The sequence below is a fragment of the Bombina bombina genome, chromosome 3, assembly GCF_027579735.1.
Source record: "Bombina bombina isolate aBomBom1 chromosome 3, aBomBom1.pri, whole genome shotgun sequence".
Lineage (NCBI taxonomy): Eukaryota > Metazoa > Chordata > Amphibia > Anura > Bombinatoridae > Bombina > Bombina bombina.
The window spans coordinates 1,101,260,508-1,101,281,673 of NC_069501.1; the positions used below are offsets into that span (position 1 = coordinate 1,101,260,508).

The 21,166-nt window shown below is 39.4% G+C and overlaps 1 protein-coding gene across 1 annotated transcript in view; it reads right to left on the bottom strand.

Moving 5' to 3' along the window:
* NBEA (neurobeachin) overlaps positions 1-21,166 on the bottom strand; it is a 1,472,531-nt gene that overhangs the window by 687,511 nt on the left and 763,854 nt on the right. Inside the window, exon 33 of the mRNA XM_053708445.1 lies at positions 13,956-14,083. Within this exon, the coding sequence (XP_053564420.1) occupies positions 13,956-14,083 (128 nt within the window). The remainder of the gene's footprint in view (positions 1-13,955; positions 14,084-21,166) is intronic.

Below are 21,166 nucleotides of genomic sequence, written 5' to 3' on the forward strand. Positions count from 1 at the left end.
CCAAAATTCTTCCTTTTCTGAGTGCGGAAACTACTAAACAGCTAATCCATTCCCTAGTAATTTCCCTGGTTGACTACTGTAACAACCTACTAACTGGCCTTCTTCTCTCCCGCCTCTCCCCCTTCAATCCACCCTAAATGCCTTAGCTAGGCTAATCCACCTCTCCCGACGCTCTGTATCAGCTGCACCCCTCTGTTAGTCCCTTCACTGGCTCCCCATTCACAGCAGAATTAAATTCAAAATTCTCACTCTGACCTACTAAGCCCTTACCAATGCAGCCCCCCTCTACCCGTCTTCACTCATCAACAAATATACTCCAGCCCGTCCCCTAAGATCCAACAACGATCTACTCCTTGCCTCTTCTACCATCACCTCCTCCCATGCTAGACTACAGGACTTCTCTCATAAGGCACCAACCCTCTGGAACATACTTCCTTGAGCTGTCAGACTTTCCCCCAACCTCTCCTCCTTTAAACGCTCCCTAAAGACCTTCTTGTTCAGGGAAGCCTATCACCAAATCAGTAACTAATGAATTCCACTTGCCTAATAATTGCCCTCATCTAACTCCACACTAACATCATTCCCACCTTTGCAGTCCCCACCTCCAATTTCTCACCCTCCTACCCATTTAGATTGTAAGTTCCCACGGGAACAAGGCTCCCAATTCCCCCTGTATTTGTTTGTTAAATTTTGTCTGGTGTCTCATATTGTACTGTCCTTTTATCTTTGTTACCCATGGACAGTGCTGCGGAATCTGTTGGCGCTTTATAAATAAAGAATAATAATAAGTTAGATTACAAGTGAAGTGTAAAAATGCTGTGCTAACATCACTAAAGCACAATCCATAGCATTAACATTTTTTACTCATATTGCAAGTAGAGAGTAAAACCTGTGAATAGTTCTTTACAGGTTTAAACTATGCTTTTATCTCTCTCGCTTTACATGTTTATAATGCAAATAAATGAGTGATTTAATTATACTTTAATATATTAAACATGTATTTTGTTATGCATATATCCTAGTCCTAACACTTTTTCCCAGTTTCGCTAAATTTCCCAGTGCTGTTATGTGTTGCTCTAAAAAAGTAACAGGCACGCTAACAATCTCTAATAAAACGCTTTTACATGACTTGTAATACCATATTGTGTTCTATTCTTGCACTTGTAATCTAGGCCTCTATGTGTAGAGAGTTTTGTATTTATGAAGATCCAGCAACTAGCTAATGGAAATAGAGAAATACTACATTGTTGTCAAAAAAAATTAACTAGTAGCATATTTCTTTGACTGACTTTAATATTACTAGTCTTAGGAAAAGTAGTTAAAAAGGGAAACTGAACCCAAATTTTTTTCTCTCTCGATTCAGATAAAGCATGAAATTGTAAGCATCTTTCTAATTTACTCATATTATCAAATTGTCTTCATTCTCTTGGTATCTTTATTTGAAATGCAAGAATGTAAGTTTAGATGCTGGCCCATTTTTGGTGAACAACCTGGGTTGTTCTTGCTGATTGGTGGATAAATTAATCCACTGATAAAAAATTGCTGTCCAGAGGTCTGAACCAAAAAAAACCTAGAAGCATTCTTTTTCAAATAAAGATAGCAAGAGAACAAAGAAAAATTAATAATAGGAGTAAATAAGAAAGTTGCTTAAAATTGCATGCTCTATCTGAATCACGAAAGAAAAAAAATTGGGTTCAGTGTCCCTTTAAGAAAAATGTTAAAGGGACATGAAAAAAAAATCTTTTTTTCTTTCATGATTAACAATTTTAAACAACTTTCAAATTTACTTCTATTATCAAATTTGCTTTGTTTTCTTGCTATTCTTTGTTGAAGGAACAGCAATGCTTTACTGGGAGCAAGCTGAACAAATCAGGTGAGACAATCACAAAAAGCATATATGTGTAGCCACTAATCAACAAATAGCTCCCAGTAGTGCATTGTTTCTCCTGAGCCTACCTAAGTATGCTTTTCAGCAAAGGATACCATGAAAACAATTCAAATAAGATAGATGCATATTGGAAAACATAATTTATGTAAGAACTTACCTGATAAATTCATTTCTTTCATATTAGCAAGAGTCCATGAGCTATTGACGTATGGGATATACATTCCTACCAGGAGGGGCAAAGTTTCCCAAACCTCAAAATGCCTATAAATACACCCCTCACCACACCCACAAATCAGTTTAACGCATAGCCAAGAAGTGGGGTGATAAGACAAAAGTGCAAAAGCATAAAAAATAAGGAATTGGAATAATTGTGCTTTATACAAAAAATCATAACCACCACAAAAAAAGGGTGGGTCTCATGGACTCTTGCTAATATGAAAGAAATGAATTTATCAGGTAAGTTCTTACATAAATTATGTTTTCTTTCATGTAATTAGCAAGAGTCCATGAGCTAGTGACGTATGGGATAATGACTACCCAAGATGTGGATCTTCCAGTCACTAGAGAGGGAGGGATAAAATAAAGACAGCCAATTCCGCTGAAAATAATCCACACCCAAAATAAAGTTTAAATCTTATAATGAAAAAAACTGAAATTATAAGCAGAAGATTCAAACTGAAACAGCTGCCTGAAGTACTTTTCTACCAAAAACTGCTTCAGAAGAAGAAAACACATCAAAATGGTAGAATTTAGTAAAAGTATGCAAAGAAGACCAAGTTGCTGCTTTGCAAATCTGATCAACCGAAGCTTCATTCCTAAACACCCAGGAAGTAGAAACTGACCTAGTAGAATGAGCTGTAATCCTTTGAGGCGGAGTTTTACCCGACTCGACATAAGCATGATGAATTAAAGATTTCAACCAAGATGCCAAAGAAATGGCAGAGGCCTTCTGACCTTTCCTAGAACCAGAAAAGATAACAAATAGACTAGAAGTCTTTCAGAAATTCTTAGTAGCTTCAACATAATATTTCAAAGCTCTAACTACATCCAAAGAATGCAATGATCTCTCCTTAGAATTCTTAGGATTAGGACACAATGAAGGAACCACAATTTCTCTACTAATGTTGTTAGAATTCACAACCTTAGGTAAAAATTTAAAAGAAGTTCGCAACACCGCCTTATCCTGATGAAAAATCAGAAAAGGAGACTCACAAGAAAGAGCAGATAATTCAGAAACTCTTCTAGCAGAAGAGATGGCCAAAAGAAACAAAACTTTCCAAGAAAGTAATTTAATGTCCAATGAATGCATAGGTTCAAACGGAGGAGCTTGAAGAGCCCCCAGAACCAAATTCAAACTCCAAGGAGGAGAAATTGACTTAACAGGTTTTATACGAACCAAAGCTTGTACAAAACAATGAATATCAGGAAGATTAGCAATCTTTCTGTGAAAAAGAACAGAAAGAGCAGAGATTTGTCCTTTCAAGGAACTTGCAGACAAACCTTTATCCAAACCATCCTGAAGAAACTGTAGAATTCTCGGAATTCTAAAAGAATGCCAGGAAAAATGATGATAAAGACACCAAGAAATGTAAGTCTTCCAGACTCGATAATACATCTTCCTAGATACAGATTTACGAGCCTGTAACATAGTATTAATCACAGAGTCAGAGAAACCACTTTGACTAAGAATCAAGCGTTCAATCTCCATACCTTTAAATTTAAGGATTTGAGATCCTGATGGTAAAAAGGACCTTGCGACAGAAGGTCCGGTCTTAACAGAAGAGTCCACGGTTGGCAAGAGGCCATCCGGACAAGATCCGCATACCAAAACCTGTGAGGCCATGCTGGAGCCACCAGCAGAACAAACGAGCTTTCCTTCAGAATCTTGGAGATTACTCTTGGAAGAAGAACTAGAGGCGGAAAGATATAGGCAGGATGATACTTCCAAGGAACTGATAATGCATCCACTGCTTCCGCCTGAGGATCCCTGGATCTGGACAGATACCTGGGAAGTTTCTTGTTTAGATGAGAAGCCATCAGATCAATTTCTGGAATTCCCACATTTGAACAATCTGAAGAAATACCTCTGGGTGAAGAGACCATTCGCCCGGATGTAACGTTTGGCGACTGAGATAATCCGCTTCCCAATTGTCTATACCTGGGATATGAACCGCAGAAATTAGACAGGAGCTGGATTCCGCCCATACCAGTATTCGAGATACTTCTTTCATAGCCAGAGGACTGTGAGTCCCTCCTTGATGATTGATATATGCCACAGTTGTGACATTGTCTGTCTGAAAAAAAAACAGAATTTATGCTTACCTGATAAATTACTTTCTCCAACGGTGTGTCCGGTCCACGGCGTCATCCTTACTTGTGGGATATTCTCCTCCCCAACAGGAAATGGCAAAGAGCCCAGCAAAGCTGGCCATATAGTCCCTCCTAGGCTCCGCCCACCCCAGTCATTCGACCGACGTAAAGGAGGAATATTTGCATAGGAGAAACCATATGGTAACGTGGTGACTGTAGTTAGAGAAAATAATTCATCAGACCTGATTAAAAAAACCAGGGCGGGCTGTGGACCGGACACACCGTTGGAGAAAGTAATTTATCAGGTAAGCATAAATTCTGTTTTCTCCAACATAGGTGTGTCCGGTCCACGGCGTCATCCTTACTTGTGGGAACCAATACCAAAGCTTTAGGACACGGATGAAGGGAGGGAGCAAATCAGGTCACCTAAACGGAAGGCACCACGGCTTGCAAAACCTTTCTCCCAAAAATAGCCTCCGAAGAAGCAAAAGTATAAAATTTGAAAAATTTGGCAAAAGAGTGCAGTGAAGACCAAGTCGCTGCCTTACATATCTGGTCAACAGGAACCTCATTCTTGAAGGCCCATGTGGAAGCCACAGCCCTAGTGGAGTGAGCTGTGATACTTTCAGGAGGCTGCCGTCCGGCAGTCTCAAAAGCCAATCTGATAATGCTTTTAAGCCAAAAGGAAAGAGAGGTAGAAGTTGCTTTTTTTACCTCTCCTTTTACCAGAATAAACAACAAACAAAGAAGATGTTTGTCTAAAATCTTCAGTAGCCTCTAAATAGAATTTTAGAGCACGGACTACGTCCAAATTGTGTAACAAACGTTCCTTCTTTGAAACTGGATTCGGACACAAAGAAGGTACAACTATCTCCTGGTTAATATTTTTGTTGGAAACAACCTTCGGAAGAAAACCAGGCTCAGTACGCAAAACCACCTTATCTGCATGGACCAGATAGGGCGGAGAACACTGCAGAGCAGATAACTCAGAAACTCTTCTAGCGGAAGAAATTGCAACCTAAAACAAAACTTTCCAAGATAATAACTTAATATCTACGGAATGTAAGGGTTCAAACGGAACCCCTTGAAGAACTGAAAGAACTAGATTAAGACTCCAGGGAGGAGTCAAAGGTCTGTAAACAGGCTTGATTCTAACCAGAGCCTGAACAAACGCTTAAACGTCTGGCACAGCTGCCAGCCTTTTGTGAAGTAAAACAGATAAAGCAGAGATCTGTCCCTTCAGAGAACTTGCAGATAATCCTTTCTCCAAACCTTCTTGTAGAAAGGAAAGAATGTTAGGAATTTTTATCTTGTTCCATGGGAATCCTTTAGATTCACACCAACAGATATATTTTTTCCATATATTATGGTAAATTTTTCTAGTTACAGGCTTTCTAGCCTGAATAAGAGTATCTATTACAGAATCTGAAAACCCACGCTTTGATAAAATCAAGCGTTCAAACTCCAAGCAGTCAGTTGGAGGGAAACCAGATTCGGATGTTCGAATGGACCCTGAATAAGAAGGTCCTGTCTCAAAGGTAGCTTCCATGGTGGAGCCGATGACATATTCACCAGGTCTGCATACCAAGTCCTGCGTGGCCACGCAGGAACTATCAAGATCACCGAAGCCCTCTCCAGATTGATCCTGGCTACCAGCCTGGGAATGAGAGGAAACGGTGGGAATACATAAGCTAGGTTGAAGATCCAAGGTGCTACTATTGTATCCACTAGAGTCGCCTTGGGATCCCTGGATTTGGACCCGTAACAAGGGACCTTGAAGTTCTGACGAGAGGCCATCAGAACCATGTCTGGAATGCCCCATAATTGAGTTATTTGGGCAAAGATTTCCGGATGGAGTTCCCACTCCCCCGGATGCTCCTCCATCGCCAGGGAACTCCTTGTTTCCCCCTGATGGTTGATATATGTAACAGTCGTCATGTTGTCTGATTGAAACCTTATGAATTTGGCCTTTGCTAGTCGAGGCCAAGCCTTGAGAGCATTGAATATCGCTCTCAGTTCCATTATGTTTATCGGGAGAAGAGAGTCTTCCCGAGACCATAGACCCTGAGCTTTCAGGGGTTCCCAGACCGCGCCCCAGCCCACCAGACTGGCGTCGGTCGTGACAATGACCTACTCTGGTCTGCGGAAGCTCATTCCCTGTGACAGGTTGTCCAGGGTCAGCCACCAACGGAGTGAATCTCTGGTTATTTGATCTACTTGTATCGTCGGAGACAAGTCTGTATAATCCCCATTCCACTGTCTGAGCATGCACAGGTGTAATGGTCTTAGATGAATTAGTGCAAAAGGAACTATGTCCATTGCCGCAACCATCAAACCTATTACTTCCATGCACTGCGCTATGGAAGGAAGAAGAACAGAATGAAGTACCTGACAAGAGCTTAGAAGTTTTGATTTTCTGGCCTCTGTCAGAAAAATCTTCATTTCTAAAGAAACTATTATTGTTCCCAAGAAGGGAACTCTTGTTGACGGGGACAGAGAACTTTTTTCTATGTTCACTTTCCACCTGTGAGATCTGAGAAAGGCTAGGACAATGTCCGTATTAGCCCTTGCTTTTGACAGAGACGACACTTGAATCAGGATGTCGTCCAAGTAAGGTACTACTGCAATGCCCCTTGGTCTTAGCACCGCTAGAAGGGACCCTAGTACCTTTGTGAAAATCCTTGGAGCAGTGGCTAATCCGAATGGAAGTGCCACAAACTGGTAATGCTTGTCCAGAAAGACAAACCTTAGGAACCGAAGATGTTCCTTGTGGATAGGAATATGTAGATACGCATCCTTTAAATCCACCGTGGTCAGGAATTGACCTTCCTGGATGGTAGGAAGGATCGTTCGAATGGTTTCCATTTTGAACGATGAAACCCTTCGAAACTTGTTTAGAATCTTGAGATCTAAAATTGGTCTGAATGTTCCCTCTTTTTTGGGAATATGAACAGGTTGGAGTAAAAACCCATCCCTTGTTCTCCTAATGGAACAGGATGAATCACTCCCATGCTTAACAGGTCTTCTACACAGTGTAAGAATGCCTGTCTTTTTATTTGGTTCGAAGATAATTGAGACCTGTGGAACCTTCCCCTTGGGGGTAGTTCCCTGAATTCCAGGAGATAACCTTGAGAAACTATTTCTAGCGCCCAAGGATCCTGAACATCTCTTGCCCAAGCCTGAGCAAAGAGAGAAAGTCTGCCCCCCACCAGATCCGGTCCCAGATCGGGGGCCAACACTTCATGCTGTTTTGGTAGCAGTGGCAGGTTTCTTGGCCTGCTTACCCTTGTTCCAGCCTTGCATCGGTCTCCAGGCTGGCTTGGTTTGAGAAGTATTACCCTCTTGCTTAGAGGGTGTAGAATTTGAGGCTGGTCCGTTTCCGAAAATTTGGCTTATTTTTAGCCTTAAAAGACCTATCCAGAGGAAGGGCGTGGCCCTTTCCCCCAGTGATGTCTGAAATAATCTCTTTCAAGTCAGGGCCAAACAGTGTTTTACCCTTGAAAGGGATGTTAAGCAATTTGGTCTTGGAGAACACATCCGCTGACCAAGACTTTAGCAAAAGCGCTCTGCGCGCCACGATAGCAAACCCTGAATTATTCGCCGCTAATCTAGCTAATTGCAAAGCGGCATCTAAAATAAAAGAGTTAGCCAATTTAAGTGCTTGAACTCTGTCCAAAACCTCCTCGTACGAAGATTCTTTATTGAGCGACTTTTCTAGTTCTTCGAACCAGAAACACGCAGCTGTAGTGACAGGAACAATGCATGAAATTGGTTGTAGAAGGTAACCTTGCTGAACAAACATCTTTTTAAGCAAACCCTCTAACCTTTAATCCATAGGATCTTGAAAGCACAACTATCTTCTATAGGAATAGAAGTGCGTTTGTTTAGAGTAGAAACCGCCCCCTCGACCTTGGGGACTGTCTGCCATAAGTCCTTTCTGGGGTCGACCATAGGAAATAATTTCTTAAATATAGGGGGAGGAACAAAAGGTATGCCGGGCCTTTCCCACTCCTTATTTACTATGTCCGCCACCCGCTTGGGTATAGGAAAAGCATCGGGGGGCACCGGAACCTCTAGGAACTTGTCCATCTTACCTAATTTCTCTGGAATGACCAAATTGTCACAATCATCCAGAGCAGATAATACCTCCTTAAGTAGTGCGTGGAGATGTTCTAATTTAAATTTAAAAGTTACAACATCAGGTTCTGCTTGTTGAGAAATTTTCCCTGAATCTGAAATTTCTCCCTCAGACAAAACCTCCCTCCTGGCCCCTTCAGATTGGTGTGAGGGTATGTCAGAACAGATATCATCAGCGTCCTCTTGCTCTTCAGTGTTTAAAACAGAGCAATCACGCTTTCTCTGATAAGTAGGCATTTTGGAAAAAAATGCTTGCAATAGAATTATCCATTACAGCCGTTAATTGTTGTATGGTAATAAGTATTGGCGCACTAGATGTACTAGGGGCCTCTTGTGTGGGCAAAACTGGTGTAGACACAGAAGGGGATGATGCAGTACCATGCTTACTCCCCTCGTTTGAGGAATCATCTTGGGCAATATCATTATCTATGGCATTATTATCCCTACTTTGTTTGGACATTATGACACAATTATATCACATATATTTAAATGGGGAGACACATTGGCTTTCATACATATAGAGCATCATTATCTGATGGTTCAGACATGTTAAACAGGCTTAAACTTGTCAACAAAGCACAAAAAACGTTTTACAATAAAACCGTTACTGTCACTTTAAATTTTAAACTGAACACACTTTATTACTGAATATGTGAAAAAGTATGAAGGAATTGTTCAAAATTCACCAAAATTTCACCACAGTATCTTAAAGCCTTAAAAGTATTGCACACCAAATTTGAAAGCTTTAACCCTTAAAATAACGGAACCGGAGCCGTTTTTACATTTAACCCCTATACAGTCCCAGGTATCTGCTTTGCTGAGACCCAACCAAGCCCAGAGGGGAATACGATACCAAATGATGCCTTCTATAAGCTTTTTCAGTGGTTCTTAGCTCCTCACACATGCATCTGCATGCCATGCTTTCCAAAAACAACTGTGTATTAGTGGCGCGAAAATGAGGCTCTGCCTATGACTAGAAAAGGCCCCCAGTGAAAAAGGTGTCCAATACAGTGCCTGCCGTTTTTTTTAAAACAATCCCCAAGATTATAACAACTATTAATAGTAATAATCTGCCAAATATACTTAGTAAAGTAATCGTTTTAGCCCAGAAAAATGTCTACCAGTTTTTTAAGCCCTAATGAAGCCCTTTATTCTTTTACTTAAACTAAGAAAATGGCTTACCGGACCCCATAGGGAAAATGACAGCCTTCCAGCATTACCAAGTCTTGTTAGAAATGTGTCATACCTCAAGCAGCAAAGTCTGCCCACTGTTTCCCCCAACTGAAGTTACTTCATCTCAACAGTCCTGTGTGGAAACAGCCATCGATTTAAGTAACGGTTGCTAAAATCATCTTCCTCTTACAAACAGAAATCTTCATCTCTTTCCTGTTTCAGAGTAAATAGTACATACCAGCACTATTTTAAAATAACAAACTCTTGATTGAAGAACAAAAACTACATTTAAACACCAAAAAACTCTAAGCCATCTCCGTGGAGATGTTGCCTGTGCAACGGCAAAGAGAATGACTGGGGTGGGCGGAGCCTAGGAGGGACTATATGGCCAGCTTTGCTGGTCTCTTTGCCATTTCCTGTTGGGGAGGAGAATATCCCACAAGTAAGGATGACGCCGTGGACCGGACACACCTATGTTGGAGAAATGAACGATTCTCTCATTAGAAGAGGCCATGACTGAAGAGCTCTGAAAATTGCACGGAGTTCCAAAATATTTATTGGTAATCTCACCTCCTGAGATTCCCAAGCCCCTTGTGCTGTCAGAGACCCCCAAACAGCTCCCCAACCTGTCAGACTTGCATCTGTTGAAATTACAGTCCAGGTCGGAAGAACAAAAGAAGCCCCCTGAACTAAACGATAATGATCTGTCCACCACGTCAGAGAGTGTCGTACAATCGGTTTTAAAGATATTGATTGAGATATCTTTGTGTAATCCCTGCACCACTGATTCAGCATACAGAGCTGAAGAGGTCGCATGTGAAAACGAGCAAAGGGGATCGCGTCCGATGCAGCAGTCATAAGACCTAGAATTTCCATGCATAAGGCTACCGAAGGGAATGATTGAGACTGAAGGATTCGACAAGCTGAGATCAATTTTAGACGTCTCTTGTCTGTCAGAGACAGAGTCATGGACACTGAATCTATCTGGAAACCTAAAAAGGTTACCCTTGTCTGAGGAATCAATGAACTTTTCGGTAAATTGATCCTCCAACCATGATCTCGAAGAAACAACACAAGTCGATTCGTATGAGATTCTGCTAAATGTGAAGAAGTACCAAGATATCGTCCAAATAAGGAAATACCACAATACCCTGTTCTCTGATTACAGACAGAAGGGCACCGAGAACCTTTGTAAAAATTCTTGGAGCTGTTGCTAGGCCAAACGGCAGAGCCACAAACTGGTAATGCTCGTCTAGGAAAGAGAATCTCAGAAACTGATAGTGATCTGGATGAATCGGAATATGCAGATATGCATCCTGAAAATCTATTGTGGACATATAATGCCCTTGCTGAACAAACGGCAGGATAGTCCTTATAGTTACCATTTTGAATGTTGGTATCCTTACATAACGATTCAGTATTTTTAGATCCAGAACTGGTCTGAAGGAATTCTCCTTCTTTGGTACAATGAAGAGATTTGAATAAAACCCCAGTCCCTGTTCCAGAACTGGAACTGGCATAATTACTCCAGCCAACTCTAGATCTGAAACACATTTCAGAAATGCTTGAGCCTTCGCTGGATTTACTGGGACACGGGAAAGAAAAAATCTCTTTGCAGGAGGCCTTATCTTGAAGCCAATTCTGTACCCTTCTGAAACAATGTTCTGAATCCAAAGATTGTGAATTGAATTGATCCAAATTTCTTTGAAAAATCGTAATCTGCCCCCTACCAGCTGGGCTGGAATGAGGGCCGCACCTTCATGTGGACTTGGGAGCTGGCTTTGGTTTTCTAAAAGGCTTGGATTTATTCCAGACTGAAGATGGTTTCCAAACTGATACCGCTCCTGTGGGTGAAGGATCAGGCTTTTTTTCCTTATTGTGACGAAAGGAACAAAAACGATTATTAGACCTAAATTTACCTTTAGATTTTTTTATCCTGTGGTAAAAAAGTTCCTTTCCCTCCAGTAACAGTTGAGATAATAGAATCCAACTGAGAACCAAATAATTTATTACCCTGGAAAGAAAGGGAAAGCAAAGTTGACTTAGAAGACATATCAGCATTCCAAGTTTTAAGCCATAAAGCTCTTCTAGCTAAAATAGCTAGAGACATATACCTGACATCAACTCTAATGATATCAAAGATGGCATCACAAATAAAGTTATTAGCATGTTGAAGAAGATTAACAATGCTATGAGAATTATGATCTGTTACTTGATGCGCTAAAGCTTCTAACCAAAAAGTTGAAGCTGCAGCAACATCCGCTAAAGATATAGCAGGTCTAAGAAGATTACCTGAACATAAGTAAGCTTTTCTTAGAAAGGATTCAATCTTCCTATCTAAAGGATCCTTAAAGGAAGTACTATCTGCCGTAAGAATAGTAGTACGTTTAGCAAGAGTAGAGACAGCCCCATCAACCTTAGGGATTTTGTCCCAAAACTCTAATCTGTCAGATTGCACAGGATATAATTGCTTAAAACGTTTAGAAGGAGTAAATGAATTAACCAAATTATTCCATTCCCTGGAGATTACTTCAGAAATAGCATCAGGGACAGGAAAAACTTCTGGAATAACTACAGGAGATTTAAAAACCTTATTTAAACGTTTAGATTTAGTATCAAGAGGACCAGAATCCTCTATTTCTAATGCAATTAAGACTTCTTTAAGTAAAGAACAAATAAATTCCATTTTGAATAAATATGAAGATTTATCAGCATCAACCTCTGAAACAGAATCCTCTGAACCAGAGGAATCATTATCAGAATCAGAATGCTGATGTTCATTAAAAAATTCATCTGAAAAATGAGAAGTTTTAAAAGACCTTTTACGTTTACTAGAAGGAGGAATAACAGACATAGCCTTCTTAATGGATTTAGAAACAAAATCTCTTATGTTAACAGGAACACTCTGAGTATTAGATGTTGACGGAACAGCAACAGGTAATGTAACATTACTAAAGGAAATATTATCTGCATTAACAAGTTTGTCATGACATTCATTACAAACAACAGCTGGAGGAACAGATACCACAAGTTTACAGCAGATACACTTAACTTTGGTAGATCCAGCACCAGGCAGCGATTTTCCAGTAGTATCTTCTGACTCAGGGTCAATCTGGGACATCTTGCAATATGTAATAGAAAAAACAACATATAAAGCAAAATTGATCAAATTCCTTAAATGACAGTTTCAGGAATGGGAAAAAATGCCAGTGAACAAGCTTCTAGCAACCAGAAGCAATAAATAATTGTGGAGACAATAATGACGCCCATATTTTTTAGCGCCAAAAAAGACGCCCACATTATTTGGCGCCTAAATGCTTTTGGCGCCAAAAATGACGCCACATCCGGAACGCCGACACTTTTGGCGCAAAAACACGTAAAAAATGACGCAACTTCCGGCGACACGTATGACGCTGGAAATAGAAAAAAAAATTTGCGCCAAAAAAGTCTGCGCCAAGAATGACGCAATAAAATGAAGCATTTTCAGCCCCCGCGAGCCTAACAGCCCACAGGGAAAAAAGTCAATTTTAAGGTAAGAAAAAAATTGATTAATTCATATGCATTATCCCAAATATGAAACTGACTGTCTGAAATAAGGAACGTTGAACATCCTGAGTCAAGGCAAATAAATGTTTGAACACATATATTTAGAACTTTATATAAAAGTGCCCAACCATAGCTTAGAGTGTCACAGAAAATAAGACTTACTTACCCCAGGACACTCATCTACATGTAGTAGAAAGCCAAACCAGTACTGAAACGAGAATCAGTAGAGGTAATGGTATATATAAGAGTATATCGTCGATCTGAAAAGGGAGGTAAGAGATGAATCTCTACGACCGATAACAGAGAACCTATGAAATAGACCCCATAGAAGGAGATCATTGAATTCAAATAGGCAATACTCTCCTCACATCCCTCTGACATTCACTGCACGCTGAGAGGAAAACCGGGCTCCAACCTGCTGCGGAGCGCATATCAATGTAGAATCTAGCACAAACTTACTTCACCATCTCCATAGGAGGCAAAGTTTGTAAAACTGATTTGTGGGTGTGGTGAGGGGTGTATTTATAGGCATTTTGAGGTTTGGGAAACTTTGCCCCTCCTGGTAGGAATGTATATCCCATACGTCACTAGCTCATGGACTCTTGCTAATTACATGAAAGAAAGTAATTTACGGGTGGATCTAAATCATAAAAGTTTAATTTTGACTTTACTGTCCCTTTAAGGTTTTTTATTTAGTATCTAAGGTAGCATATACAACGCAAGATTTATGGATCAAGTATTCTCTCCAGCTCTGTGTTCTGCTTAGGAAGCCATTGACTGAAGGATTGGGAGAGGAGCAAGCTTTAGTTAAATGAAATGTTACAATGAATAATACAGAAACTGGAGATACATTTAGCGAATTAAAGTCATTGTTCCAGAAGCAAAAACTTGAGAAATATACCTTCAATTAATAGCTCTTGTCCATGACTACCCAGCAATGTCCGTGAGAGGAATGGGGCGAAATCAACAAAGATTTCACGCAGTAAAGGTGCAACTTTTTCTAATGCTCTTTCAAGTTTGGCAGTGATACTGTTGGGGGAAATCAGAGAAACAGACACAAGTTAAATTAGAAGAGTATCAAAATGTGATTACTTTTTTTTTTTCATATATATATATATATATGGTCAATACGATGAGTTTCTTTCTTTACATTATATTTTAACTTCAAAGTGACTTGTATTGTGGATGGAAAACAGGAACTGTTTAATGTAATATGGGGATTATTATTTTTTTTTCAATAAAAAATGGCACTTTCCCATCATGAAGAAATTAATGTTTTTTGTCACACCTGCAGATGTGTGTCCCTCTACATCTATCTATACACACACATTATATATATATATATAGTACACTATTAACTTTGGAGTCACTATATAGTCAACTTTAAAACACTTTTTTTTTTACATATATTTATATTTTTGGGGGTATAATAAAATGAATGCTTTATCCAGACTAATAACTTATAGATGAAAATTGGAAAACATAGCTGTATTTATTATTTAGTGCTTTTTTTGATCTGTTGCATCATACAGTTATAAAGAAGAAAAACAATCAAAATAAAACACAAAAGAACCAATATAAGTTAACCTACACATTTAAAACCTAAAAACGCTAACAGTACATTACCTAATTTATGCAAAATAAAACATTACTCTATTTGTGCAGTTCTGAGGACTGCACAGAAAGTATTACCTCAGAGCACATTGCTATTTATGAATTAATGAGATACCTTATTATTTGCTACTGTTAAAAAACCGATGGGAGTGGAAATCCCCTACATGGCTAACAGCACACACATGGGAAGGGGCATGACTTCATAAAAAACTTTCTTCCTTCCAGGAAGCTCACTCCCCCCATCACTGTTCAATGCATGCTGGGGAATTATAGTCCAGAAGTGTAGTGGTACAATACACAAAGGGAAATAGTAAACTACACATTCCAGAATGTTATAACTCCAAGAATACAGTGCTTCTTCCTCTAAAACGATGCTGCATTCAAGGGAAGTAAAATAAAAATAAAAAAGGACATTGAATTGTCTTTTTCTGCAGTTTGTACTCCAGGTGGGGAGGAAAATCCAGGTCTTTCATCAGATGGTGAGGGTCCATGAGACATCCCGTGTAGGAGTCTATACTCAAGCAGCCAAGTCCAAGAGATCACCATGAAATAGGGGGGAGACAAACAGTGAAGGCAGGTACATTACTGATTAGGCACTATGCCCACAGAACTTTCCTCCCAAAAGCAGCTTCAGAAGAGGATACATCACATAAAGGGTTAAATAAAATTTGTACCTGAATTTGAAACCAAGCTCTGTTGATCAGTGTGCCTTGTCACCTTTACCAGTCATGAGAGCCTTTCTCATATGCTGAAAAGGTTACAGCAACACAAGAAATTAATTGATTAATGGTGCCCCCAGACTAAGTGAAGCATGTGTATATGTTCATACTAACAGCTGGTGGGCTATGAATGTTTCAAAGTACTTACCTGTCACCACCTTTGTCGACTGTGCAAACCTCAACTGCAGCAACTTGCATCCAATAGAGCACATCCCAGGCAGTGCAAGCATTATGCCAAGAATCTACAGCCCAGGGTACTGGTGAAAAAGTCCACCTTTCATCCGGGGAGGGCTGCAAGTCACACAAGGAGTTGCTCACTGTAGAGCAGGGGATTGGTGGACAAGTCCACATTTTAACTTGGAGGCTTCTGATATTTCTCACTGAGAAAAGACATTTCACTCCTTGTCAACACCTCTGACTAACAGGGTACTGCGAGGAGGAACTTGGTCTCAGAATGGACCCCTCTTAACAACAAGTAGATCTGCATTAACCTTTCACCTCACTCCTCATCAAGGAAGCAAAAGAAAATGACTGATGATCATGAGAAGTGGGGGAATTAAAAGTAGTGCTGGTGTGTTGAAGTATCTATTACCTCCTCCTAGTGGTCAGGAATGGGAATCCCACACATGATAACTCAGACTCTCACAATCTGATGAAAAAGATAAATATCTTTCAATGTCTCCTACATGGCTAGAAAGATGGAGAACAGCAGATTTTAATAAAAGTCCAAAATGTGCACTTGGGATTATATTTTTGACACCTGGAAATAAGAGTTGTTTCTTAGCTTGTAATAGTGGGGTGAATCCATAGAGATATTCAACTGGCTTTCCCTTTTCTTAAGGCAACGTAAATCAAAACCGATTTATGTGAAAAGGGGACCACATAGTAAGTTCCTTAAAGGGCCATAATACCCAAATGTTGAAACACTTGAAAGTGATGCAGCATAGCTGTAAAAAGCTGACTAGAAAATATCACCTGACCATCTCTATGTAAAAAAGAAAGATATTTTACCTCAAAAGTTCCTCAGTAGCCACATCCCATTGCAAAGGACTTCTAAGCACCAAATTAGTATGTCTGTCCCGGGACAGCGGAAGGAGAGAGCTTTCGTGCACTCATCTTATTTCACCAATCAGGTAAAGGAAGTTTACTATGAAATCTCATGAGAGTTGAGTGAAATCTCATGAGATCACAGTAAAAGAGCTCATGACCTCAGCACTGCTGATGCCGATTGGCTGCTGTTAATTTCTTCATTTATTTAAAAAAAAATTACCTGCAGATGAGCAGTGAATAAAGTATAACTTTTTACACAGAACTTACTCTGATGAGGAGATTGTGAGGTAAAATATCTTCCTTTTTACATAGAGATGCTCAGGTGATATTTTCTGTCAGCTTTTTCAGTTATACTGCATCAGTTTCAAGTGATTTAGGATTTGAGTATTATGTCCCTTTAAGTTTGTTTTGTTTCTTTTTTGTCCTGAGTTACATTTCTTTTTTTGAGAAAACAAAATAAAATAAAGTTAATTGCCCAACGTTTTATTGTATATGTTCATCTGGTCCTCAGTTAACAGATATTAATATCTGTAATTTATATAGTTTTGAAAGAGGATGGTGCCATTTCATTTCATACTAGGGAAAAAGAATAATGATTAAGTTTGACTCATGTGTGTTTTTTTATTTATTCTAAGCTGCCTGAGTACTATGTGGCTGGTTCTTACACAAACAGGACCTAGTTTTTATCTTCCAGTAGCTGCAACTACTGTACTACCTTGTTAGAAAATGTCTAAATTGTACTGAGAATTAAAGTGGCACATGTGACTATTCCAAATAAGAATTAACATACTTTAGATAATACATTTTCTTCAAAATGTTTTTCTTTTTTTAATTTTATTTTGTTTTAGTCTAAACCTTATTTTAAAAACATATTAGGTTATTTTTCAATGGTTAATGTCATTAACAGAGCTGTGAAATTTGCCCTTATCAGTCAAACAGCAATTAATACTTGAGTATCAGGTATGCACAATCATGTTGTTTATTTTGGTTTTAATATTTGCTTTAATAATTTTGATGTAAAAAAAAATCTAACATTTAACTGCTGCTTTCTTGTATACATGATAAAGAAATGTGAGTATAATATCCTTTTATTATTTATTATTTTTTAATACAAATTCTTTCCTTTTCTTAACATTTGATCTTTCAGATGGTGAAATAGAAACTGTAAAATAATATACTGCACTATGGGCCAGCACCTTTGATTCTTTATTATATAATTAAAGGGACATAAAACACAAAATTTTTCTTTCAAGATTATGAGAGAGCATATAACTTTAATTGAAAATAGCTGTTGGTCCACGCCAACCAGGCCCCTATATGCCTAAGGGTGGTGGTACCTAGTTACCACCAAATAAATGCTTATGTGAAAAAAGGAGGGGTGGTCCCTAAGGCACCTTACTGACTGAGGCAAGGGGGGTAGTAATGATATACTTTGGGGTGAGTACTTGAACAGTTCAATACAACAATTGATACAGGTATATCACAATAAGATTAAACGATATGGTCATGGATCCATGAAATACTTTATAACAGCGGTTCCCAACCTGGGGTACGTGTACCCTTGGGGGTACTTGGCAGGCCGGTTGGGGGTACGCAAAAATATTGTTGGTAATGGCGGAAGATGCGGGGAGAGGGTCGGGGGGGCACTCTCAATGGGTCATCAACTAATAAGCATTGTGGAACTGTGGAAGGAAGGAGCATTTAGCCGCAAAGTGACAAATGAAGTCCTGGCCTGGCATATAGGCAGATGGGAGCCCCTGCACCTGAAATATGTGGACCGGGTGTGGATGACTCCGGTCCACATATTAATGATCACCCTGTGTCACCATACAGCTTAGCCTCCTGCTCCACCCACCTCTGTCCCATGCACACAATTTTGACTGCAAGTGCTCAAATAGAAGCGGCACTGCAGCAGCATAGCTACGTGGACACGTGTGATAGAGCCGTTGAGATTGCGAGTCACACAGGCAAGGCAGGTCTAAGTCAGTGCCGGTAAGTAAAGTACTGCTTCTAGTGCTTGCTTGATTCAGATTGCTTCACTTCCAACTAAAAACGTTCATAGTGGCTGGGTGGTTAATATCGATCTGATCTCACAAATTTAAATATTTATTTTTATGATCATTACACTTTGACTCCCCCCCAGGGCCTTGTTTAGGAGCAACCAGGCAGCTGCCAGGGGCACCAGCCACACAGCAGGACTCCTGAGAATAAGATCTGAGCTTTAATCCTATTGATACACGTACAGTCGTATGCAATTCAGGTTTAGCTTACCTCCCCTATAAAAAAGTGCTTCCTTTATTTTGAGGGATGGGTGGGGGTAATGAAGAGAGGGGGTACTCATAAATGAAAAGCCTAATCAAGGGGTACAGGAGAGAAAAAAGGTTGGGAACCGCTGCTTTATAAGATGAAACATTAAAAAATCATAAATAAACTTTAAAATGGTTTAAAATTACGTGAAAACGTTTCTTAAAAACACTAATAGTCCCACAAAGATGTCTAGACCCACGGCGGGGTGTAGTGCAATGATGATAAAAATGTACAATCGAGTGGAGAGAATGTCCAGAAATTGAAAAAGACTCTCTTTTAAATTGGAATAGTTCGTGCTGCTCTTATAGTAGTCTGTAATGTCTATATCAGTAAAAATGGAGAAATTAAGTGCAGCAGCACAATCAGAATTAGAGTGTAACCGTTAAGTCAAATTTGATGTTTTGAGTGCGACGTGTGGAATAAAAGGTGCAGAAATTACAAATAATCCGAAAGATGCTGTTAAATTAATGCTGTAAAGTTTAAATCTTCCAAACAAATCCAGTGATGCAAAAAACTAGTGAGTGATGGTGTGCATGCAGTGCCGTTTCTATTTTTCATCATTTTTTATATTTTTTCAATTTTTCATCATTTTTTATTGTCTGCACCATGCACACCATCACTCACTAGTTTTTTGCATCACTGGATTTGTTTGGAAGATTTAAACTTTACAGCATTAATTTAACAGCATCTTTCGGATTATTTGTAATTTCTGCACCTTTTATTCCACACGTCGCACTCAAAACATCAAATTTGACTTAACGGTTACACTCTAATTCTGATTGTGCTGCTGCACTTAATTTCTCCATTTTTACTGATATAGACATTACAGACTACTATAGGAGCAGCACGAACTATTCCAATTTAAAAGAGTCTTTTTCAATTTCTGGACATTCTCTCCACTCGATTGTACATTTTTATCATCATTGCACTACACCCCGCCGTGGGTCTAGACATCTTTGTGGGACTATTAGTGTTTTTAAGAAACGTTTTCACGTAATTTTAAACCATTTTAAAGTTTATTTATGATTTTTTAATGTTTATTCTTATAAAGTATTTCAAGGATCCATGACCATATCGTTTAATCTTATTGTGATATACCTGTATCAATTGTTGTATTGAACTGTTCAAGTACTCACCCCGAAGTATATCATTACTACCCCCCTTGCCTCCGTCAGTAAGGCTCCTTAGGGACCACCCCCCCTTTTTTCACATGAGCATATAACTTTAAACAGCATTCTAATTTACGTCTATCATCACATTTTCTATGTTAGTTTGGTATCTTTTGTTGAAAATCAGGGATGTAAGCGCAGGAGCTCTGCACGTGTCTGCAGCACTGTATGAGAGCAGTTTTGCAAGAATACTAAATGACAGCACCATTTCCTGACATGTAGTGCTCCAGACACCTACCTAAGTTTCTCTTCAAAAAATACCATGGGAATTAAGCAAATTTAATAATAGAAGTTTTTTTTTTTATTGTATGCTCTGTCTAAATAACAAAACAACAACAACAAACAACAAACAACATGCTTGGGTTCTGCATCCCTTTAAAGATATTTATAATTATTATATATTTATATTAAAATCAGGGCGTGGGGGGGCACGAGCGGGGAGGGGGGCACGAGCGGGTGGGACTGCTGCACTACTGAAAAAAGCAGGGAAGGGGAAGGAGGGAGGGAGGGAGAGAGGATCCAAGTGGATGGGGATTTTGGCACAGGCTTTAGGACTAGTCTAGGTTATAATGTGATACAAATTTGTGCAGAGTCTTCCATACAGCTGCTTGACAGATATCAGAAATAGTTGCTTCATTTTGAAATGCCCATAAATGAATCTTAACAGTTGGATGAATATATGCCAGGACTTGAAAGAACTAGACTACAATGAGAAGTTGAGGCCATCTGACACCGGAAATTGCAGAGATTGCTGACACTTTGGCATTCAACGTAGATGTAAAGAGGCCTTTGTTCATATCCATCATACAGAAATTCAAGTAACTGAGAAATCTGAATATCTTTCAGAGGAAGATATCTTCTGACATCCAAGTAGAGAAAACTTCCCAAATCCTATAATATGCTTTTAAAGTAGACATTTTCCTTGCTTGTAACAGAGGCTAAATAACTGAAGGAGGAATGTGCAAACTGCTAAACCTTGCTCACTCAGCAGCCATGCTGCCAGATGTAACTTGTGAGGACAATGAAGAAGGATGGAACCTTGGCTGAGAATGTCTGGAATTACGGAATTGCTAGCAGAAGCAGAAGAGGGAACCATGGTTTTGGCCAGTAAGGTAAGGTGATCTCAGGATAAAAATCCCTTTGTCCCCCTGGATTCTGTGCAGTCTGCGTCCGGAAGGTCCCATCTCATTGCAATCTGAAGGAAAATATCTATTTTCAAAAAATAAATCGACAGGACCTTTTTCGTGCACAGA